The sequence below is a fragment of the Indicator indicator genome, chromosome 28, assembly GCF_027791375.1.
Source record: "Indicator indicator isolate 239-I01 chromosome 28, UM_Iind_1.1, whole genome shotgun sequence".
Taxonomy (NCBI): Eukaryota; Metazoa; Chordata; class Aves; order Piciformes; family Indicatoridae; genus Indicator; species Indicator indicator.
This window is the reverse complement of record NC_072037.1, coordinates 13,625,555-13,649,450: the sequence shown is the minus strand read 5'-3', so window position 1 is coordinate 13,649,450 and position 23,896 is coordinate 13,625,555. Positions and strand designations below refer to the sequence as shown.

The window sequence follows — 23,896 nt, the reverse complement described above, 5'->3', positions numbered from 1 at the left end:
CTAAGTCCAGCCAAGATATTTTCTTTATTACAAGTGGAGCAGAAAGCAGCAAGGAGCACAGATATATTTAAAAAAAAAAAGAGAGAGAGAGAGAGAAAAGAAAGAGAAGTTTAGACAATTAACATTTACAGGATCACATAACTTCATTAACTTGGCCAAGATTTGGGAAAGAGACTTAAAAAAAATAAAGGAGGAGTGGGAGAGTTAGGAATTAGCATTAAAAGGCTGGCAGGTCGTAGGCTAAAACAATGCTGGAGCTCCCAGGAGCAGTGATGGGGACTTCGCTCCAGGGGTCCCCACTTCTCAAGAGCCTTCTGGTGCTGGGCAGTGGCTGCAACCCAATGCAGAGGCCTTCAGCTGCTGCTGCTTTTTTTTTTTTTTTTTTAATTATGGCTTTCTTTTGATTTAAACACTCCTAGAAAATGGGTTGGCAGGAAGGTGTGGGCAGGCAAGGGAGCTCTTTGCAGGGAAGCACATGGCCCTAGCAAGAGCTGGGCATCCCCAGCTACAGCATGGGGCAGGAGCTGGGGGATGTGACTGTCTCAAGGCCGTGGCACACCTTCATGCATCTGCAGGGTAGGCAATGATTGAACTCGATGACGTTAAAGGTATTTTTCAGCCTAAGCAGTTCTATAGTTCTATTCTATGATGCAAAACCTCCAAGGGCCAGGAAGGAGCTTCTGCAGATGAGCAGTCCCCAGTAGCAGATTCTTGCCCCTTTAGTCCCTGCTCAGGGCCCAGGCGTGAGACACCATCCCTGGGCTATCCCCTGCCCTAGGCCTGGCCAGGGGACATTGCTGAAGGCTGTGGACAGGGACTGAGGTCACTCTGCAGCTCCCTGGGGCTGGGCTGCTTGGAGAATCCTTGGGGCCGTGGGAGGTTCTCTCCCAGCACCACCTAATTCCTAACCCCACAGGGACGGATCCCCTCTATACCTTTCCAGCCCCCAGCCCTGATTCTGTTCAGGGATCCTAAGTAACACCCAGGGTGGTGGCAGGCAGTGATGAGGTGATAGCCGGCGCCGGCCCCGCGGCTGCGGGGACCCCTGGCAGGTTGTGGCTGGGGAGGCCCCCGGGCAGGGAGAAGCAGGCGATGTCCCGCCTTACCCCGTCCGGAGCCCGCAGCTGCAAGCCGGTAACATTCATCAAAGGGAAACAATGAGCATTATTTACCCGCAGCACTCTCCATGCCGTGGACGGTCGGGGTGAGGTGCAGGTGACCCCACACCCCACAACGGACCCGGGCAGTGCCATTCCCGCGGCAGCAGGACCGGGAGGGGGGTCCCCAAGGGGGACTAGAGCGAGCTGGGAGGGGAGTTCAGTCCTTCCCGATGGCATCGGCGGGGGAACCCAAGTAATCCTGAATGGGGTCGAGTCCGGCCGTCGCCGAGACCAGACACCAGGACTCCGATCCATGTCGCACCTCGGGCCCTCGAGCACCGGACCCTGGCGGACGCGGAGCTCCAGGCCAGGCCGAGCCAGCCCAGGGACTGGGGTTTGGGAGCTGTGTCTTTAAGAGATGGCTGGCTCCAGGTTGCAGCTGCTGTTTCTGTGCTATAGAGACAGTGGAGATTCATTACTCCTAAAACACAATGGGCATTTATCACCCCGTGGTGTTATTCAAATCCAGTACCAATTGAAGGTCATCCCCATTCTTTTCTCTCCGGCTCCGCAACACATTTATTGTTGTGCCGTTCAAGTAAAAGCCCTGCCCGGCCCCGGCGCAGCCCGCAGAGCCCCGGTGTGCGCATCCCTCCCGGGCGGATTTGGGACCCTCTCGGGTGGATACGGCTTGGAGGAAGAGGGGACAGAGAAGCACGGGCGGCTCGGCTGGGTTCGGGACCAGCGGCAGGTGCAGCGGTAACCTCGCCTTGTGCCTGGCCGAGCCCCGAGGGCAGCCCGCTCCGCCCCCGCGAGAGCGCACTTTCCGCGCTCCGTGGAAACTCTGAGCCCCCGCAAGCTGCCGGGACGGAGGGCAGCTCGAGCAGCTGGGGGTCCGCCGCTGTCCGTCTTCTCAGACCTTCTCTGGCGGGGACCTGCCCGGCGCCGCCGTGGGGCGGACACGGCTACCAGCACTGGCGGGGGAAGCGCAGGCAGCGGGCCGGGATTGTACCTGGCTGGAGAGGGGGGATTTGTTCCCAACTTCGTGGGAGCCGGTCGGTGAGAAGGGGCTGGGAGACAAGCCTGGATTTTTCCTTTTTTTCTTTATTATTAATATTTTTCCCCCTAGTTGAGTATTCATAAATTTCGGCGGATTTTCAAAGTGCCTGAATTTTACGGGCAATCCACTTGGAACTGATGAATTCACGGCAGGAACGGCGGCGGACACAGCGCGGGGCCGGGGTTCTGTGCCCGCAACCCCGAGGTATCACCCCGGAGAGCCTCAGGGTTGCCGGAGGTACCGAGCCCCTTGGCAACTGTCAGCCCCGCCGCACCGAGCCACGCTCCACTGGGGCTGCTCCAGCGGGGATGGAGCGCTGGTTTTCGTTTTCTGTCTTTTTTTTTTCTTTTTTCCTTCTTTCTTTCTTTTTCCTTCTTTTTCTTTCTTTTTCCTTCTCTTTCTTTCTCCTTCTTTTTCTTTCTTTTTCCTTTCCTTTCTTTCTTTTCTTTCTTTTTCTTTCTTTCTTTCTTTTTCTTTCTTTCTTTCTTTCTTTCTTTCTTTCTTCTTTCTTTCTTTCTTTCTTTCTTTCTTTCTTTCTTTCTTTCTTTCTTTCTTTCTTTCTTTCTTTCTTTCTTTCTCTTTCTCTTTCTTTCTTTCTTTCTTTCTTTCTTTCTTTCTTTCTTTCTTTCTTTCTTTCTTTCTTTCTTTCTTTCCTTCTTTCTTTCTCTCTTTCTTTTTCTTTTTTCTTTTTCTTTCTTTCTTTTCTTTCTTTCTTTTCTCTCTTTCTTTTTTCTCTTTTCTTTTCTTTTCTTTTCTTTTTTCTTTCTTTCTCTTTTTTTTGTTTGATTGTTCGTTTTTAAGGGCTGAAATTCCGCCCCCACCCCCCCCCACCCCGGAAGGATAGGAACTGAGTTGATAAAATCAAACCCCTTGCGGTGCCATTAAATCGAAACTGGGATGCAAAGCGCGGCGGCTGCGGTAGAAACTTGTCGTGACCGGAGAAGCGGCTCAGCAGGGCCGGGGCGCGGGAAATGGGCACGGAAAGCCGCAGGCAGCCGGATCGGATCGGTGCCCCCTGTGTCCTTGTTTTCCAGGCTTCAGCCGGATTCACCCTGGAAGATGCCGCGAGCCCGGGACGGGAATCTCCGCTCCTGATTGTCCAAACGCAATTCTTGTGCGATGGAGCCGTACGAACCAAGAATTGTGTCTGGACATCTGTAGCAGAGATTTCACCTCTACCAGATGGGCTCCAGGAAGGTGCTTTGGGGCGGAGGAAGAGGAATGGACCTTCCCGGGCTCGGGGCACTACAAGGTAATCTGCTGCAGCCCAGGGAAGCCTTAAGGAGCATTTCAGGGAAACTGAATAAAACGCCGCCGGCGGCTCCGCACAGCTCAATTCTACCGGGGTGTGTGGGGGGGTCAATTTTAATGCGTCAAATATCGTCCGGATCCTCACCGGAATGGGCAAGAATTAGGCAGAGATGGAGGGTCCAAACAGGGGGCTACGGTGCTTTGCCGTGGGCGGCGGGGACGGAGCCAAGCGTAGCCAGGCACTTCGGCCACGTCCCGGCTTATCCTCCTGGTATTTATTTATTGTTAAAATTGCGGGGTAATTACATTTAATACATTTAGGTGTGCAGCCGAGCCTGGGGCACGACAGGGACACCTCGGTACCGGGGATCCCTCTGCACCGACGGCCCCGCCGGCCGGGACACAATCCTCCTGCCGCAGCCCTCGGCTCGCCCAGGCCTCCGGATCTCCGCCGAGAGCCGTCCCCGCCGCTCGGGCCTTGGGCAGACTTCGCAGAGACTGGTCCAGTCCCGGGTTCTCTGGTCCGGGAGCTGCGGAGACAGGACCTCCCCGCCCCGACGGGGCTTGGAACGGGACGGCACCGAAGGCTGCGGCAGCCCCGGGTTCCCCTCGAAACCAAGGCCGGGTGAAAGGCTCTGAACAGAGAGCCTTTATGAGCAAGCTAGCCAGAGACTCGGCCGGGGCTGCCAAGGAAACCCGGCAGGAGGAGGGAAGCATTACAAAATCCGTGCAAAATTTCACCAGGAGCCTATCCAGGACAAAGCTGGAGGCAGAAAATGTTTCAAACGGGTTTTATTTCAGAAACTTCTTTTGTTTTTGTTGTTACAGGATTTTGCTGTACCACTCCTTGCTGCCCTGGCTTCTCTCATCTTCCCATTTCTAGGTTTGGGGTTTTGTTTTGTTTTATTTTTTTTCCCCCCAATGACTGGCAACTTTTACTACGGCAGGAGTGAAGCCATCTGGGTCTGCCTTTACAGGGGGAATAACACCTCCCAGGGAAGGAACTCATCTTATGAGCAAATGGCTGTGGGGGGGGTAAGAAGCCTAAGGCACAAACTCAGTATAGAGTAGGGCAGGCAGCCACACTGGAGATGAACCTGCCTTTTCCCACTTGGTCTGAGTCCATTTCAAGCTGCACACCACAGATGCTTGTTGTTTTTCAGCCAGTTCCATCACTTTGGAATCCCCCCTCCGCTCCCCAAGTCCAGAAAAGCTAATCACTGAACTCAAGATAGAAAGGGGCCTTTGGTCCATTCACCTCACTTACAAATAGTGCAAGCTGGACTCAAGTCACTGCAGCTGAATTTGGAAAAAGCTGAATATTGGTTTGCCATCAGCAGTGTGTTTGAAGTCGGTGTTTCTTGCATGCAGCACTATCACAGTCTGTGTGTGCTTTCTTTATGCACCTTGTGGGGTGTAAGGCAAGAGGAGTCACTGGAAAAGCTAGACAGAGGAATGACTCTGGCACTCCCTCCATGTCAAACAGAACAGGAAAGGTGCCACGTACAGAGCTGCTCTGGGGTGTCAGGTACCCGATACGGAGCCCTGGGAGTGTTGGGTGCCTGGTACAGAGCCCTGGGGGTGTCAGGCCATGCTGCCTGAGCAGGGGCTGGTGACTGCACTGCTCACTGCCTCCCAGCTCCTCCTCAAGCAGCTCCTGGAGACTAAGGACAGAGTGAGCAGCGCATGATGCAGATCAGCTCTGAGATGTGCACCAAGTTTACAGCACTGGCGAGCCCTCTGCTGCCAAGGACCACCACATGGTGCCAAAGCCATGCCAAAATGCTGGTGAGCAGGGCATGAGGGAGCACAGGAAGGACAAACCCTGGTTGGACACTCCTAGAAGTTCATGCATGTTTTGGACTTGTTGGTGCCAATGCTATCCTCTCTGCCCCTCTCCTTGTACTCTTGCCACGGCCTTCCAGGCCAGTCCATCTGTCTGAGGAAACTTCTGGAAAGTGAACAGGATCCATGCCCTAGCAGAGCTGCACACACCCACTTCTGCTGCTCTCACAGGACTTCCCCAGGACACATTGCCAGAAGCCTCCCCCTCCCACTGATGGAAAGAGTTAAAAGCCAAATGACTTTTTTTTTCCCAGGGTCTCCATAGTTTAACAGTCCATCACCTGCCCCAGCTCTTCCTGTCAGGCTGCAGCAACACAGCTCCTCACCTGCACAGAATACAGTGCTGGCTGATCCCTTCTGTGCATTGCAACAGAAAGTGAGCACCCTTACTCTGTGCTGTCTCAGGCCAGACATAGGTTTGTTTCTCCTCCAAACAAATAGTTATAAAATTTGTATTGTTCATGGGCTCACCCTGCCTCAGCTCAGGAAAGAGGCATAAGGCATCAGAAAAAACAAACAAACAAAAAAGCCTACTTTTCTCCCACTTCCCATAAATATGTGTCATGGCAAGTGGAATGTCACAACAGAGAGAGCTCTGAAGTTGTAATGTTTGCTGCCTCCCAGAAAAGCCAGTGAAGAAACCTTTTATTTTCTTGCACTCCAGGTCTTCCCATGGCTGGTGCACAGACTGTATCGACACTAAGTACTGTATTAAAAGAATCCCAGTTCTCAGCACTAAGGCAGCTGGAAACCTCAGCCTTGCCCCCAAACAGTCACAACCCACCCAGAATGCATCAGTGCCTACAAAGACACACCATCTTACTCCAGCTGCAGCACTTCTCCTTCTGTCTTGGAAAAACAAAGTCCTACAACACTGCAGGTGCACTCCGCTCATTAGGGTACCTGGAAGTGCAGTCAGGAGAGGTGAAATAAGGACCAAAGATGGATGTTGTTGTGGTGGACAGCAGGCCACGTGCTGGCAAGACTTTATTTGAATGTCTGTAGTAACAAGTGAATGTGGTGGGGAGGTGCAGAGACCAGGCATAGGCAGTTCAGCAGAGGTTTGGCTGGGTTTACTTTTTTGTTTGCATTTTTTTTGCCCAGGGATCTGGATTTACATCCTCTTGTTTTTCCACAAGTTTACCCACCATGTAACGTCGAGATGAAAAGAACATTATCCTGGTCCTGGAGTTTATAATCCAGCTCACCCTGCAGGCCAAGACCAAAATCAAAAGTGTTTTAAATTTCATTTCCAAGTACTAGCTGCAAAGAGAAAACAGCTCATGAAAAGATGGTGAGTGTTAGGGAGAGCAGAACTGATGTTTTCATCCTAATAGAAGAAAAGGTGAGAGATCAGCATCATCCCACGCTTCTTTCTGGACCAGGGGTTTGACAGAACAGGTCATTGCCTGAAGCAGGAAAATCGTTGGGGCTGTTTTTTGTCTTGGAACAGCAGTGGGCTGAGAAGAAAAGAGATTTACCAGTTGCCTGTTTGGGCAGAAATCTCCCCAGGGCTGCCATCACCTGCTGTGGTACCATCTTGCTCTAGCAAAGGGGCTCTGCTTGGGGCTGGGAAACTGCTTGGTGCCATGAAACTACACGTCAAGGAGACCTGCTGGCAGACAGAGGTGTGAAGTCCTTTGCCAGAGGCCAGGGAATATGGGTGATCTCTCTTCAGACACCGTCTGGCTGACAAGATTCAGCAGGCTAGAGAAAAGCTCCAGGCTTCCAGCAGCCACAATACAATACTGGGAGAGAGATCCCCACCTGCCTCTTCCCCCTCAAATAAGGAATGTTTCACCTGGGGAGAGAATCAGGAACAGCTTCTCTAAGAGCAACTACAGAACTGGTGAAGAAAGTCAAACTGAAGGAGTACACACCATTAGTTCCCAGTCTGCATCATTGATGAGCACCAGAATTCCTGGCCTCCTGTAGAACAGAATCATTAGGATACAAGGTTGCTAAAAAGCTTCCCCAATAGTTAAGAACATGCTACAGATCACAAGCTGGCTGCCTTTAAAGCCAAAGAGAAGAAGGAATCCCAGCATGGAGCCCGAAACAGGTACAGTCTGTGCCATTCCTCGATCAAATAAAGGGGAGGCAGGAGCAATCTCAAAGTTCATTTGAATCAAAATGCTCCATTCCTGAGGATGCTCTGAGAGAACCACATTTCTCTATGAGGTAGAAAAGCCAGGTAATTAAAACCCACGCACTACAGCTGAGCACAGAGAGTTTGGTGTGAAGGTAGGGAAAGAAATTCTGGTGCCCCTAGTAAAGGCACTTAACACCTGGGATCCACTCCAAGCCCCTGATTATAGGCAAAGGGATTCCCCCTGTTTGATCTTCAGTGTGCTGCAATTGTCTTTCCTGTTACCAGGGGACCTGGCACATGCTTCAGTTCACAAAGATCTGTGACAAATGTTAGCAACCCCAGCGCCACTCTGCAGTCAGGGATGGCTTGCACAGCTCACTCTGCTCCATTTCTCTTGGCTTTTTTTTTCCCCCCCTCCAAGAGGTTGACCCCATTTTGACAATAAAAATAAATTTCCCAGATGAAGTATTTGTTGCCATTTCTCTGAGTGACTGCTTCAGCCCCAGATGATGACAGCAAGGAATGGACAGAGATGCTAAAACTCCTAGAACTGAGGAGACGTGCACTGCGTGGTTCCAGGTGACAATGGAGACGAAGTATAAGTGGCCCTGCTTCACGTTTAGAATTTAAAGATTTGAGGTGAGGGCTACAAAGGACAGGGTGAGGTGCAGTGTGGGACACCTCCCATTACCATTTTAGCAAATACCGTATTTTCATGGTCATTAACTTGCTCCTTGCAACTGACAGGAAAGATGTGCCCCAAACATGGCAATCAACAGGGAAGCACAAGCAGGACTCATAACAGCTGTACTTACACAGATTCCCCTTGCATAAATAATTCTGGTCGTTCTTTCAACAGATTCTGTCTGATCCACCTCAGCAAGTTTCTGATATCCCCTGAAAGGAGACAGAGCACCAGTTTACAAACTAGATGATGCCAAAACAGATGCATTTTTTATCCACAAAAAAAGCAGATGAGGAACATGCAGCATGGACAGGAGCAGCTGCAAACCTCCAGTCAAAGGAACTAACTAACAGGACTGTCCCTTAGCAGCACCTAACAGACAGCCCTGCCTCAAGGGAGCTCAGAGCTCTGCCCCAAATTCCATGGTTGAGGTAGAAGAGGTTTTCCCACAGAAAAAGCATCCTACAAAAAAATGAATGCAATTCCTGCTAAAGTGCCAGCCCAGCAGAGATTGCTGGTGTTAAGATGTCTGTAACATATCCCACATCCCATGCGCTCCCTCATAGCCTAACACACTGACGATTTTAAAAGTCTGAACAAGCAAGCCTAAAAGCCTGAAGGGAGTAAAGGCAGACATATTACCAAACCAGCAAAAGCTCCTGGTGACATGTTCTGGGGCACCATTGTGTCCATGGCCACACACCAAACATGCAGGAAGGCTGCAGCCACAGCAGCTGCACTCTGGACACCTCCCCTGTCCCTAGGCACCATGCTTCTGCTGCGGTGCCTTCCCCACACCGCACCCAGCCTCACTTGGCCTTTACAGCTTCTTTATTAAAGCCTGGCCTTTATCTTTCCATTTCAGTAGGTGACAGGAAGGATTTGTCTTCATGTAAAAGGAGGAGGAGACACTGCTGGTGGGTTTTTATAGTATCAATTTTACTTTGTGAGGCAAAAACAATTTCTTTAGTGATAGCATCAGTTAATTTCCTATTGGAGAGGTGAGACGCAACAGAGGTGGGGGGAATAATCCATTACAGGGTTTAGAGAAGCTGACAAATTGCAATGTGGATTTCTTCTGCATTTGCCTCCATATTTCACCATTCCACAAAACACTTCATCATCCTGAATCCATGATCAGTTATTCTCCTGGGCCTACTTTAAACATCCTTTTGAATGCCCCAAAAGATTCTTGTTTGTTTTCAAGGTACGAGGAAGCTTTCTGAAGCACAAATCCACCATGGAGGGCTAAAGCCTTGCCACAGGATGAGCAGGAATGGCAGGATGCACTCCCATGTCTGTCTCATGTGTGGCAACCTTGCTGTAGGTACAGAGAACCTCTAAACACATGCCTCTCGGAGCTAAAAATCAAATTCCACATGCAGTTCCACACATTTGCCTCATGATCAGCAAAAATAAATGCACATGTTGTGTCTCATGTCAGTCCTTTCCTCACCCCAGGATTTTATCGCATCACAGACACTATCCAGAGCAGAGCTGGGGCTCTTCTGAATAATATTACCCGCATGGCTTCTGTCACACCAAGGATGAACAGGGCCGGCTTAGGCAGCTGCACATCAACTAGGCAATGCTAGATCGCAGCAGACGGGAGCCTCTTTTCCTAGGGAAAAGGGGAGGGGGATATTCCCTCTGTTGCCCCCTGGTTGCCCAGGGCATAAGTAACTCCAGATGACAGCCTGACCCTCAACACACCAGTCCCACTGCAAGCCTGCCCAGAACACAACAGGTATTGCTGCCTCTGAGCACTGGGTCACTCTGATCAGGGTAAAAAGAGCTGCTTTGTGCCTCAGAACTGCCCAGTGAGCTGGGTCACCTGCCTGGGGCCAACCCATGGCTCTCTTGTACTGACACAAAGCTAAGGACACAAAATAGAGCATTTTGTGCTGCCTTCCTAGCAACATGCAGCATGGACTGTGAGCACACTGAGGAGATGTACACACAGCACACCAGCCAGCCAGCACCACCACAAGAGTTAACCACATTTGCCTGCCCCTGAAAAACACTGCTGCAGCATCAAGCCCTCAGGATCTCACACCCAAACAGCTTCTGCTCTCCATCAGTAAGAAATGAAAGCTGGAGAGGAAGAAAGATGGAGAGGAGCCTTCAGGAGAGGGGCAGGGGGCACAAGAGGACACCAGTCCCACCGCAGCAACGCCTGTGAGCTGTTTCATGTTTATGCAGTTGCAGCAGGGCACACAACAATGAACTGTGCCATATACCATTCTCCTGGTGAGGAATAAGCAGCCCTTTCCTCTGGGACCTTTCAGGAGAGATCATTTAAACAGAATCACTCTGTACCAGCTGGATAAAAGGCAGCCACCTAGAAGCAGCTTGGATGATAGAGTGAGGGGACTGATTTATTTGAGGCTGAGCTGGAAGACTCCATCACCCCTACTTCCATATTAAATGTTATTTTTAGCTCCACCTGTACCTACATTAATTTACTCCTCCCCAGAAGTCACGTTCATACTTACTTAAGAACGGAGACAGTAGGAAAAAAACTGATACCCGATGCAGCCTGGAGCTTCCCTGCTCTGAGTGGTAACCAAAGATCCCTTCTCTGAAGCTAGCCTTAAGACATGATACTCTTGGCTGCCTTTTCAGCATTGGATATCTTTGCCCACCTTCACATCTCTACATTCTAAACATCGATATTACTAGAAAAAATAAATTATAAAGGATGAAAAATGACCAGAGCCACACCAAACCCACCTCTCATAAGTAAGATATTGAAAAGAAACAAAATTCCTTCCACTGCGAGTGGTTTGGGGAGAAGCCATCTTGCAGCTCAGTGCCTCAAACAGCAAGCAACAGCTAAGGGCTCAGTGTGGTAACATGATGGAAATAATAAGAGGTGAATTATAACACAATTACTTATCTCTTACACTTGACATACACAGTGTTCCTAAGAAATTTTCTTTCTGACACTAAGCCATAGGTCTCCACAGGTTTCCAGCTCCCTGGGCCAAGGATTTCTACACAAAGAGCAGAGCCTCTACAGTAAGGAAGGAGAAGGGAAAAAAATCGTCACAGCCTGGTCAGGTTCCACATCCACTGACAAGTGAAACGGTGGCTGCGATGCAGTCCTTGCACACTGGTGTTGGTTCTGATGCTGGCTCCCAGCACAGAAATTGCAGGAGCACAGTTGTACTAAGCCTGCTGCCATATTTCTGCAAAAGCAGCTCTGTATTTTGGCCCAGGAGTGAGGTACAGGTGAGAGCTGAGAAGACACAATTTCATTCTCACATCCAGCTCCAGCTCATCACAGTAGTGATCCATTTTTATCACTGCTGTACAGCTGCTCTGAAATCCTTTCAGTAGCCGCCTCTATTTCATACAGAGGAAGCAAATATCCACACCAAAAAAGTCCACTCTAATCATCGTTGACTGCCCTCACCATCAGCACCACTGGCAGAGAGGCAAGAGCAAACTGGCCAAATAAACTGAAATATTCCCAAACTGCAAAGGAAGGACTGAAGCATACAGTAGGAAATCCCTGTGTTGTTTGTGTACAGACACAGCTTCTGCTGCCTGTGCTGACAGGACACCAAATCTCCCAAAATTCTCAGGAAAAATAAACTAAAGTTAATTTAAAAAAGAAAAACTGATAAACATTTGAGAAAAGTGCTTAGTTCAAGTGCACAGAGGGGAGCTCAAATGGACAATACAGGCACAAACCAATTCAACCACGCAGCTCAGGAAAATGAAGTGCGTGCCTGTGGTGACACAAAGTCTTTGGCTTGTCTCACAAGTAGACAGGATGCAAAAACTGCAGTGAGTGTGCATACAAAAACACAACAGCATCAGCTCGTTTTCAGCCCAGCTGCATCATAAACACCTCTGGTTGTGGCAGACAGAACTGCACAGTCTGCTCAGTTCCCTTGTGTGTCCTCCAAGGCCTCAACTTCTGCATTACCCAAACTGTTCCTCGATAAAGAGCCTGACAAAAGAAATGCATCTAAGACTCTATTTTAGCACTGCCTGGAACAAGATCTGAGATTCACTGGCACCCTCAAAACCAGAGCTGAAATCCATAGATCTTTCCTAGCTCAATAAAGCCTCCTAGGCCTGACAGATTCATCAGTGGTTAACTCTGCAAAGAGGACACTCACTGTGTGCAGAGGGAAACCAGGTACCTTGAATAAGAAACACCAGTCTGGGTGTTGCACTAGAAGGGTCTCACACTGAACTGGTAACACAGAAGGATTTTGTGCAGCTGTAACAGCAGTGGACACAGACACACCACCCTCAGCTCCCAGGGGGCTGCACACGTCACTGACAGATTCATACACACACATGCAGTGACCAGACGCCTCCATGTCTTCTGCCTTAAAATCCACACAGAAACCCACACAAAGCACACAGTGCCTCAAAGGGCACCCAGAGGGTGTAATTACTCTGTACTCTTGCCTTGGCTGCTGAATGAGGAAGCTTATTGCAGGGAAACAGGGAACCCTCTAAAGGCTGTTCCATGGCCAAGCCCCTCTGGTCCGCAATCAGTGCAGCACTGGGCACTAAGGGGTCAGTGCTGCAAGAGCACAGTGCTTTCCTGGGCTGCCTTGCAGATACCTCCCCGTGGGGTACCACTTCTTTGACCCAGAATAAGATCATTTATCATACTGACCATGGCTGAGCTCCAATTTGCTGAGGTCACTAACTCTGGACGAGCGCTGCTCCACCCACATTCTCAGCCACTGGCCTGTAACCATGACAAAGCCCCATCCCTGCAGTTCCTCTACCATTATTCCCCCTGCCTGCATGGAAACGTATGGAAAGACAATTTGCATGCCCCTTTCCCTGCTTCATCATTCTGTTTTTAAAACAGAAAAACCAGCTCACAATACCTGCTCCCCTCCAGGTGCATGCCTTCTCTCTGCTTTTGAATTTGCTGGTCCTCCAGGAATCTGCTCTCTAAATGAGCTCCTTACAAAACCTGACCTAAGGGATCCTTCAGACTCCTTATGTCTCCCATCTGATACGTAAGTCATTCAACAAAGCAGATGATAGTGTGCCCTAAACTGCAGAAGGAGACCTGGAATAGCTGATATAAATGGAGTCACAGGCAAATGGGTCTGGTACCACGCAGTAAGCAATGAGGCAAAATTCTGCAGCAAGAGCAAAATCCATTTTCTCTGACCAGTGCACCAGCCAATCCTGCCATTCTCTGGAGTGGGCGGTGATTTAAGTACTAGGGCAAAAGTTACTTGCTAACTACAATCCCAATTGTCCTTCTCCTCTACTCTTGTCTGCTACAAAAAGACATTGAAACCTTGGCATCTGTAACTTGTAATTGTGTTATGACATCTTTTTCTCACTTCTCAGCTAGAAGATCAACACTTTTCTCCATTTTCTTGTGTCCACAAAATAGGAAGGTATCACAAGGGTCTTTCATAGCCCTCCTGTTAGCAGCAAAGATTCAGATCTCAGCCATCACCCAGCAACTCTCAGCCCTGAGATTTTAATCACAACACTCACAAGATGGAAAGGAGCTGCGTGGGATCTTCTGTTCCCCATGGGTTGCTGGTAGAAGAACACAAGTTCAAGGGATCTCCAATTCCACTAGCTATCCATCAGGAAGCCTCCAGATCCATCAGCTCCCATGACAAAAAAAAAAAAAAAAACCAAAACAACAACAACAACAAAAAAAAAAACCACCAAAAAAGCACTCCAAGTTGATTCTCAGGGTAAACCTAATCTCTACTCGTTTCCAAAGTCAAAGCATCTAATCCCGTAACACCCAACACTATTGTCAACTTGGAGCTCCCAAATAAATGTCAGTGCACCAAACTGTCTCTTTTAATTAGGATCACAAATCAATAGTGCTGGCCCAGGGTCTTGCTTCTCATTCAAAATTGCTGAAGGAATTGGGAGAGCCTCAAAGACTAAGGCACTAGCAGCAAATTGCCAGATTGGGAATGGCAGACATTAACAGTAACACCTCATTAACAGGTCCTGTGCATTTATTCCTCTGCCAGTGCAGAGTTTTCTCAACTAAACCCACTCTGACTTTAAGATGGTTGAGCAATGTAGATCTGCTACCAAATCCCAAGGAGGCTGTGCCATGGTCTAATAGTTTTTGCAGTCAGAAATCTTCTGCTAATGCACCAAACTCCCATTTCTTTATTCCTCCCTATCAACCTATGCTAGGTGATATTTTGTCACCCTTGCTATAATCTGTCCTTCTCAGTGATAAAGAAGATATTCCACCTCTGTTTTTTATGCCTGTGCACACACACCAAGGGTTAAAAAGGAAAAATTCATCATTACAAGAGAGACTACACACAGCTGCTGTGAGACCCTAGAAGAAGGTGGCCACTCCTGCCAGCATGCAGAGGGATTTCCTGGCAGCCTGGTACTGCCCTGCATGCTGTCAGCCTGGCCGAGGGAATCCCCTAGGCTGGGCTCTCCCTGGCTGCCAGCTGGATCATAAAGCGTCTTCAAGTTAACTTCTTACCCCTCATCACAGCCTGGCTACTAAGATGAGCCAGTATCTCAGTTTGGCTCAGGAACTGCCACGATTTTATTTCTCCACAGAAATCGTGCAGAGTCCAGCCCTCGCCTCTCACTCTCAGATCTGCCTTGCTATTATTAGACTTTCATATACAGCAAGGACCATTAAACCCATCCCTGTCTATCCAACCCAGCCACCCCCACAGATTCTCCAAGCCCCTCAGTCTTACTTGAAAGGGGAAAAGAAAGGGCTAGTGAGATGATCAGGGTGGAGGAGAGGGGGGTAAGATTTACAAGTGAATGGAGGTAAGAATGGAGCAGTTTGTGGGATAAAGGGGCTGCAGAGAGAGCTTTACAGATGTGCAAAGGGAGGGAGGCTCATTGTTTAATTAAGCAGAAAGTGGCTCTTTTGAAAAGCAATTTTGCACAGGAGCTCTGAGCTCAGCAAACAGCTCCTGCGAGTGAGGGCAGGAGGAGAAAGGAACAGCTGGCCCGGAGCCGTGTGAACCGCATGCTAAGCGGTTTAAAGAGCCCGGATCCTCTTCTCCAGACCTGCTCCGCTGCCACCCTCCGAACAGTGCTGTCAGCACAGCAAATCTCACCAAGAGAAAAACAGAGAACAGAGCGGGGAGCTGGCACAGAAAGGTTATCCTGCTAGGTGTCTGCACTGCAATACAGCGGCTGGGAAGGAGAGTGGAACAGCCAGGCTTTGTTATCTAAGGGATTTGGTCACACAGAAGAACCGGTGTCTTGGTGCCTGTGAAGCTCCTTCCACAATGAGTTGGGATGAGCCGATCCCACAAGGCCTCTCGGGAGAGTGCTGGGACTGTTCCTGCCATGATGTGCGTTCAGCTCACTGTTCCCTCTGGAGGCCTCATTCTCTGTGGCCTCGCTGGGATGGTGACCCGGAGCTGTGTACACAGCACGGTGCTGAATCTCACACCCAGGGCTCGGGACTGCAAATGCTCCAGGGACTGCCAGATTGCAGCAGCAGCAGCCGGGCAGCATCATGCCAGGCTCCCAACATTGCACTGATTGCTGGAAAGAGAAGCTGGGATCCAGGGCTGAGCTAGTGCAGCCTGAGGTCCCACCCTGAGTCACCCACTAAGTTCTTTCATCCTGCCAACAGATACAGAACTTCCTGCCTAAGAGAGAGAGGCAAGGAGGGGAATAACTCCAGAGGCCTGAGAGACCTGTGTGCAGCACCACCCACTGCAAACAGATCAATTGCCCCAAGATCCTTCCACACAGCTATGGGGTTTTTGCCATTCTTCTAATAAGTCTCTGCATTACCCAATACATTTTTAGGTTTTCTTTGGAGCAAGTTATAAAATGTTAGGAATAACAGAGGGAATAATGAAAGCATTCCAGAGTATTAATAACTGAACTACAATGTACACCTAGCAATAGAACTGGCCATTTGGAGGCAACCAGTGCCAACTGCCGCTCTGGATTCTAGGCTTTGCTCTGGCACAGCACCCCAGGCAACTCTGACCACATGCCATGCTGTGCTCCCCAGCTCTCCCGCAGTCCTCCATACCATGCACAGCAAGGCCCCTGGAATGCAAAGCTCTTGAGGAGCAGACCATGCTCTTCTCTACAGAGATTTAACATAAGCAACGCTTGGCAGATTATTTTAATTTTCCCTCTAAAAATGACCTATTTAGCAACAGGCTTTCCCCCTGGGGTTTTGGTAAACGTAAAACCACAAACAATTACCAAAACACACTGATTAAAAAATATATCCTTCCAGACTTATAAGTGCCAAAACAGACAATGAATTCTTGATTGCTCCTGAGGGCCCAAGCGATCACTGCTGAAGCACCAACACTATGAGTCCCATCACTGAAACCCTGCAAGAATCTGGAATTCAAAGTACAGGCCAGCTGCCTGCAGCACAACTGCCAGAGACTTTACAAACACCCCCAGCCTCCACATACAACACCCAACAGAGATCAAGCACAGCAGAGAGGTTTTGTAAACATTCTTCATTTGCATGACACTACTGAGCTAATCCCGACATGACTATAAGAGTTAAAGGAAGGCAGTGCCTGCCTGCCCTTCCAGCAGAGTCCCTGCAACCTGCACAGCCACAGACAAATCCACCACTGTGAGTCTCAGCGAGATGGAGGAAGGAGCCACAGCATCACTTGCAGGGCAGTCACACAATGATCTATTTGATTACTGAAGCACTTGGTTAAATTACTGTCTCTAGTTTTAGGAGGAAGCTGCCAAATGCATTTTCAGTTTTTAATTTAGGGTTTCTCTCTTTTATGCTCCATTGTCTCTAATAGCTTTTTAGATGCTTGAAAATAAAGTTGATTTCCCTGCCAATTCAATGCTCTCTCCATATGACAAATACCGTTACTCCCCCAGCTGCTTTCTCCCACACAGTTTTTATGCTGAATAAGCCAAGAGGGCATTAATGCCTTTAGATCCTCTAACAGCATTATCAATGGTCATCAAAACAGCCAGCAATTTGGGACAAGAATCTCACTGAACTTGAGGTATTCTTTCTGCAACTGCTTGCAAGAGTACACACTCCTGTGTGAAGTGTGGCTCACATCACTGCACCTAGGCAGACAGGAACTTCAGATGTGATCTATCTGGCAGCAACTTCAACGTGCAGGCTAAGAGAGCTCTGCTTTGGAATTGAAGCACTGCTCTTTCACTGATGTTAGGATACAAAAAGCCCCTTGGGTAGTAAAAATAGGTCCTGCCACATGGCTGTACCCCTTGTGGCTTGCACCTGTCCCATTTGCAGGTTCCCTCTTCCTGCCTTTCTTAATCCCTTCAGGAGCCCATCTCCAGGTATCAAAAAGGGACAGAGAATCAAATCTTGAAAAAGTTAATTAGATCTGGAACCCACCTACTTCCCACCCAGCACTTGCTACCAGGAAAAAGGAACTGACCACATATTCATTGGAGCACAGCTTGTTTTATTAACATAAATATTTGTTGGTGTTCCTTTGTATAATTTCCCACCTCCTCTCACCTCTGGAATACAGATAAAAGTGCCTGAACAATATAGCTGGGCCCAATGTCCCAGAGAGAAGCAGCTGCTCTGCAAAAAGGAGGACAAAGACAAAAATAACCTAGAGAGAAAGGAAGAGTGGGTAAGACAGGCCAAAATAGCCAAAAATACGCTTGATTGCTAATGAAATCAGTAAAAATGGGGTTAGAAGTGTAGGGCTTCAAGCGATGTTCACACCACAGATCTTTCCCCAGAGTATTAAGCGATGGACATATAGAGTAAGGTAAGCAAAAGATGCACCAAATGGAACTGAGCTATTTTACTTCTCTAATAATTGTAATTTTGGCTGCAGAAGGGGAGCAGGGAACACAATATATAAATATACATCTTTATTTACCCAGATAAGGGAATTAAACTTTCTTATGTGAATAAGGAAAATACATGGCATTAGAAACAACTTAAATCTGCGTGCCCTTAACAAAAGTCATATTCCTATGTTTCTGATGTGCTCCTACTGATTTCTCGCCATTACAAGGTAATTCTCATCTGGAAATATTATGAAGGGTGTCTCCAGCAACCATTTACTGACAGACATTAACCCCATGTCTGCATACCTCATCGTTGTGCTCAGTGTAAATGTCATTACGGTGGAAGCCTCACAGTTCAGTGCCTGCCCTTCAGCCACTGCAATCCACAAACAGCCCAAAAACTGGAACCTCCCTGTCACTTGATGCACATGAAAACAGCAGGCTGCAGACCAGGGGAGCTGGCAAGGAGGTACACTGTCCATTCTGCCATATTCATTACAGGGATAGAATTATCTGAATAACAAGGCAGTGTGAAAAGTTGGGAGCAATGTGTTAGATTAATCCAGAATAAATCACTGGAGAATCCTAAATTTGAACTTTGAGATTTGAGAGAGAGCTTCAGGGAAAGATGTATTCTTTAGGATAAATCCAGTTCCTAGTGAAGTTTACAGAAGCCTTCCCAGCAACTTCAAGTGGGAATGGATTAAGCCACATAGAACTGCACCATTGACAATGATCAGGCTAGAAAAATTGTTCTTTTGATATCAGTCCCTGTGATGGTTTTAAGACTGTCTTTAATTTTTCTTCTCATAAAGTTCAAGCAGAAAAGTAAAAGACTGTAAATAAATCACTATCGGATGTAAGAAAGCAAAGTAATGATTATTCTAAACCCTTCCATTGGAGAGAGAGAAATGTTTAAGAATCACTACTCATAACAAGGTTGAGCAGTTGGGCAGTCTCGCAGTCCGTCTTCTCTCAGTCTGCCTTCTTCTCTGGCTGAAGATAACACACATACTGACCATGACAAGCTAAGTCTAACAAACCTCTCTCTGCTTCTTGGCTTTCTTCCCTCTTGCCTGCTCTGGGCAGAGGGGGAAGAAAAAGAAGCACAGCCCCTTCTGGGGCCAGAGGGGCTTTGTTGTGTTTTTCTGTTCATTGTACATATTCGTGAATGTTGTGAATAGCGTATATTTGTACATATTCATTGCATTTCATCATAGATTGTAGTTTTGCCTGTAAATACAGCTTTCATTTGCTTCCAGACTGAGCTAGCCTGGTTATTGTCAGTGTGGGAGGGGGATTTCAGCTCTCACACTGTAACAGTCCCCCACTTCCCCTGGCAGAAATTAACATCTCATGTAATAAACGCTTCTGGAGCACACTGGTGGTTTCAACACCACCAGTGCAGTGGTTATCAGAACACTGAAGAAAGCTATGCTCTAGCCCCCAAGTTTATAAATGCACTAAGTGAGCATTTTGGCATTTCTTTACTATCTTCCATTTAAGGATCTTAAGTGCTTTAACAGTTTTGGAATTTAATGCTAAATTCTCTTGGTGATTTGATGAAAGTATCACTACTACTGCACTAGCAACAGGGAAAGTTAAGTAACACAACTAAATGCACCAAAAAAGATCAGTATTGGGTCACATTTCTGGATCCCCAGTCCCTGTCCTTAACCCCAGGATAACACTATTCCAGTGCTCCTCTTATATTTGAATTACTTTTACTTATGTCTAAGCATGGAAAAGTGTTTCTACCAATCTCCAATTACTTGCAGGCACAGCAAGAAGATTTCAGGCCTGAATGTCCACAGCACACAGCTTATGGTATTGTTCTTGAGCTTTTAGTTATTCACATTCCCTGACACTTTGTATTATTTTGGTTTATAACCCCATTCTCTAACAGCATCGAGTGTTACTATCTAGCTGGAAGAATTTAAAACAGCAAAATGAAGTCACTAAAAACTGAAGTATGCACACACAAGGAGGAACAACAGAGTTTGTGCAGCACTTCTCAGCATTGATACTCCAAATCACAAACCACAGATTATGACTCTCTATTGCTGAGACACTCAAGCCCTTAGTTTAATAGCATCTTATTTTTTATTGTAGGGAAAGCTACGTGCAGGATGTCCAGCATCATGTTGAAGCATTAGGTATGCCATTTTCAGCTGCACAGTTAATATAAAATCTACTTGAAAATCAAATGAGGACATAAAATCCATCATTACACTGCTATACACATCCTCATGTATCCATACACCACATACAAACACACAGAGACAGGTACCTGTACCTTTTGGAAGCCAGGCAAGAAAAAACAAGGGAGAGAGGTTATTTGCCATTTCAAGTATCAAGCAAGACACGTGCAGACTTGACAGCAACATTCAGAGGTTGTTGTCTATCCAGGAGGAAGGAGGCAAAAGTCTTAAGGAAGGACTCAGTCCACAAGTGCTTAGAGGGCAGGAAAGATGCTCAGACTATTTCTGCTTGGTATTTACTTTGAGGACTAACCGACGGTATTTACTTTGAGGACTAACCGACGACTAACCTATCAAGCTGCCTGATCCATGGTATACCTGAAAGAGTTTTCAAACACACTGATTCTTGTTGCCAACTAATGAAACTCATGTACAAACCACGTTTGTTTCATTTGCTGCCATGCTTTTAAGTTATCCAACAGGTTCTGATACTCACAAGGCTCCGGTTGACAGGGCAAAGTCACCTGATGCTTTTTGACACCATCAAACAAGAGTTCTGCACCACCTCTGAAATAAAAACAATGACCCACTGAGATTGTGCTTTATTGTTAAAAGGAAGACAGTACAAAAGAGGCGATTTACATAGATGTCACAACAGAGCAAACAAATGACACAGTCTATATTTAGCACAGGATTCTCTTTGTCTTTTTTTCCCCTCTTGCAGACCACAAGCTCGTAGGGGAAATTGGCATCTCCCATCTCCAACATACACAGGAGGCTCCACTACAGACCAGAAGCCCACAGTGCCAGGCATTGTCCCAACAAAGCAGGAAGATGGCTCCCATCCCACCATGCATACAAACTGCTCTGCAGCCTCTGGCCTCGTCCTCCCACTCCCTTCAGATTGTGGCACTGCCTCAGTTCAAACAACGTTACAGCCATCATGCTACATCTGACATTGCTTGTCCCTTGACACCTTTTAGCCAGAAGTCTTGAGGCATTTCACAAGACATTTCCCCCACCTTCTATTATTTTTGAGAGAGGAAATGACTCACGTGAGGTTACCCTGCAAGTCAGCTGCAAAGCCAGCAGTCCTTGAGTCCTGGCAACCCTTTCTTGATCTACTTACTACAAAGCATTCCCTCCCAGGAGGGACTTCACTGAGAGAAGCAAAACAGAGCAACAATGATGACGAGTTAAAGCAAAAGTAAACCCTGAACAGCCTGAGGAACATCCCACTTCTGAAGTTCAGGATGTACTGGGGGTCTAGTCGCAAGTAACTAAGTGATGGCCTCTGCACACAGAAAAGATCCAGGGTGAGCAAAATATGCAGAGCCTGGTGAGTACAAGAGCTGGACGTCACACTCAAAAAAGATGGGATTTAAATTGTACCTAATCTCTGTAGTCTCTTAGAAAAGATAAATTTGGTAGCCACATTTTGCAAGCCTTAGCAAGCTTCTCTCCTTTTCCAGAAAAAGTACAATTGTGAGATTCTTGAACTTTACAAACACAAATCCATTTTCCTGGTGTTGTCAGCCCAAAGTCAGTCTTAGATTACAAACCTTGTGAGTAGGGAGATGGATAATATACAGGAATGCTACTTTAATATAGGGGATACAGAAGTAGATAGCATAAGCTCTTGATTCTAGACTGAACAGATGGCCAAAGCTTTAACAATTGGGAAACTCATAAAAAAAACAACTCACTTGATGCTCAGCAGAGGTAGAAAAATGACCAATCTGTTCTCAAAGTGCATATAATTGCGACAAAACGTTCTCCCAATTTAAACAGAAACTTCAGAAAAATTTTCTTATGAAGGTACTTTCTGGACACTTATTGGTGCCTCACATCCCTTGGAAACCAACACAATAAAGAAGAGTGTTTAAAACAGATAATCTCCAGCAAAATATCAACAAAGACATTACTAAGATCATTTAAATTCAATATCTAAAAATGCCACACAGGGTTTTCTTGGCTCTGCAGTGGAAGAGCACAACAGAACCCTTGTTATGCCCTCAGCAGCATTACTTATATGCAACTCTCCTAAAGAGCACTCTGTTGGTGTTCTTCCACCAGCTCACAAAAAATAGTTATCTGAAAATTGAAGCAGCAATTATTAAAATGAGCTGAGATTCATGTGAGAGAACAAGTCACAGCAACTATATGAAAAACATTTTTTTATGCAATGAAAACAAGGTCACGCTTTGTTACAGTGGGAAATGTAGATTGCAAGATAAGGTCCTTCTGTAATGTGCTAGCTGTGGGGAACTCAGCTGTGATTTGTACATAGAGAGCTCATTTATGCATTTCCAAGGGAAGCAAAAATGCATCTCACTCTTCTGGGAAAATCAGAGTTAGTGCAGCTGGAATTGGGAAAGACTGAGGAAGGGATTCTTAAGGAGAAGAGTATTTAAAAGGGTTATGGCATTTCTGTGTTTGTAAAAGAGTGGGGAAAAGCAAATAAACAGTAGTCTTTTAGCTCCTGCTAAAAGGAGGCTTTAACAAAATTACACAAGTATTTCCACAAATATGCACATATTTCCACAGCAAACACTTCAATTTCCCAGAGCCAGGGCATTAGCAATGCAGATATGACTGCAAGGAAGACCTGAAAACTGAAATTCCACAAAGCAAGAACCCATCTATTTTACACCAAACTGGAATAACTGAAACACAAAATGTGTGCTGATACACACACGCATAGACATATGTGTACAGAGAAAAAAAAGTGGAAAAACAAGTGGAACTTTTTAATAAACAATTTTAATTTTTCTTTTTTAAGTTTGAAAGGGGAAAATGCAAGAACTTGTGCAGGACACTCGCACAGACGGTAGGCAAGGCCCCGCCACTCCGACGCAATGCAGGCAGCGGCAGCCTGGCCCCAGCACCGCGCTGCCCGGGCAGCGTTGAGCAGGTCAAGGCCGAACTGCAGCGCTGTGGGAAACCGTACCAGTAGTGCCCAGCCCCTCCCACCAGCGCCTGACACCTCGGCTAGTTACCGGGAGCTGCTGCAACCGCCACTCCGGGCCGAAGTCCCGAAGCCCCATACCGTGGCGGGTCCCGGGCCCAGACGAGCTAATAAGCAGCCCCACAAGCTGCTCTGAACAGCCGCTCCGCCTCCGAGCCACAGCCGTCTTAACGAGCGGCCCAGCCCGACCCTAGCCCCCCGCCCGTGCCCCCGGTCCCCACTGAAATCCCCAAGCCCCACCGCCGCCCGCGCTCACCCAAACTCCACCTGCAGCGACACAGACGCCGCCATCTTGACAGCGGCGGGCGGGAAAAGGAGGTGCGCGCGATGCGCGCCGGAAGTACTGCACCAGCTTCCGGCCGCGCCGCGTTGCCCGGCAACAGTGGGAAGAAGAGGCGGCCATGGGCCCGTGGGCCCGGTATCTGCGGGGTCCCGCTGAGTTCGTCGGGCGCTCGGGGCAGAGCGGGTTGGACTGTCCCTGGGAGACCCCTCAGCGAAGGGGCAGGCCCTTACACCAGGCGATGTAACTGTAACATATCTGTTTATGCATTAGGTTCGCATCTTGCCTTACACAGAGCCCTTTTGGACGTGCTGAGAATGTTTCAGCTGTGCAAAGGTAAGGGGCAGCAGCAGATATTTTGCAGTAGAGAAGCCAACCTACAGCCTCACAGTTAATTTGAGTTTTTAGTGGGAAAGCAGAAATAGCCAGGCTGAGAGCAACAGCAGCTTCTTTTGCCACCAGGGCAGATGGCACTTGTGTGCAATGGAGAAGGTGGCGAGTCTGCTTGAGGCAACCTCTCCTAGCAAGCACGACCCCGTGGCACCAAGCATCTTCCAGCACTGCATTAAACAACGTGGATCACATCTGTCACCTGTTTGTTTTCTCCTCCTGTCCCCAGAGGGTGAAGCATGTACATGGGCAGGAGGCAGCCATGGCAATG

General features: G+C 47.8%; 1 protein-coding gene across 3 annotated transcripts; it reads right to left on the bottom strand.

Annotated features, from left to right (window-relative positions):
• Positions 1-6,221: 6,221 nt before the first annotated feature.
• Positions 6,222-23,253, bottom strand: URM1 (ubiquitin related modifier 1). Of its 3 annotated transcripts, XM_054393508.1 has the most exons (6): positions 23,212-23,253; positions 20,484-20,554; positions 8,164-8,245; positions 7,137-7,185; positions 6,738-6,868; positions 6,222-6,465 (listed from the first exon to the last, which is right to left on the bottom strand). In XM_054393508.1, the coding sequence occupies exons 1-6, from the start codon at positions 23,244-23,246 to the stop codon at positions 6,330-6,332; spliced, it is 504 nt and encodes a 167-aa protein (XP_054249483.1). In that variant the 5' UTR covers positions 23,247-23,253; the 3' UTR covers positions 6,222-6,329. The 3 variants fall into 3 exon arrangements, with proteins under 3 accessions (XP_054249483.1, XP_054249485.1, XP_054249486.1); XM_054393511.1 differs by lacking the exon at positions 6,738-6,868 and having other exon boundaries at positions 6,362-6,465; XM_054393510.1 differs by lacking the exons at positions 6,738-6,868; positions 7,137-7,185.
• Between the last annotated feature and the right edge of the window lie 643 nt (positions 23,254-23,896).

Bases quoted from the DNA above. Each gene is read 5' to 3' on its own strand.
- URM1 (XM_054393508.1), bottom strand. From the start codon at position 23,246: ATGGCGGCGTCTGTGTCGCTGCAGGTGGAGTTTGG. The intron at 7,186-8,163 runs GTAAGTACAGCT...TCTGTTCTACAG, and splicing joins TTTATGCAAGGGGAATCTGT to GAGGCCAGGAATTCTGGTGC. The intron at 6,466-6,737 runs GTAAATCTCTTT...CTTGGCCTGCAG, and splicing joins TCTGCCCAAACAGGCAACTG to GGTGAGCTGGATTATAAACT.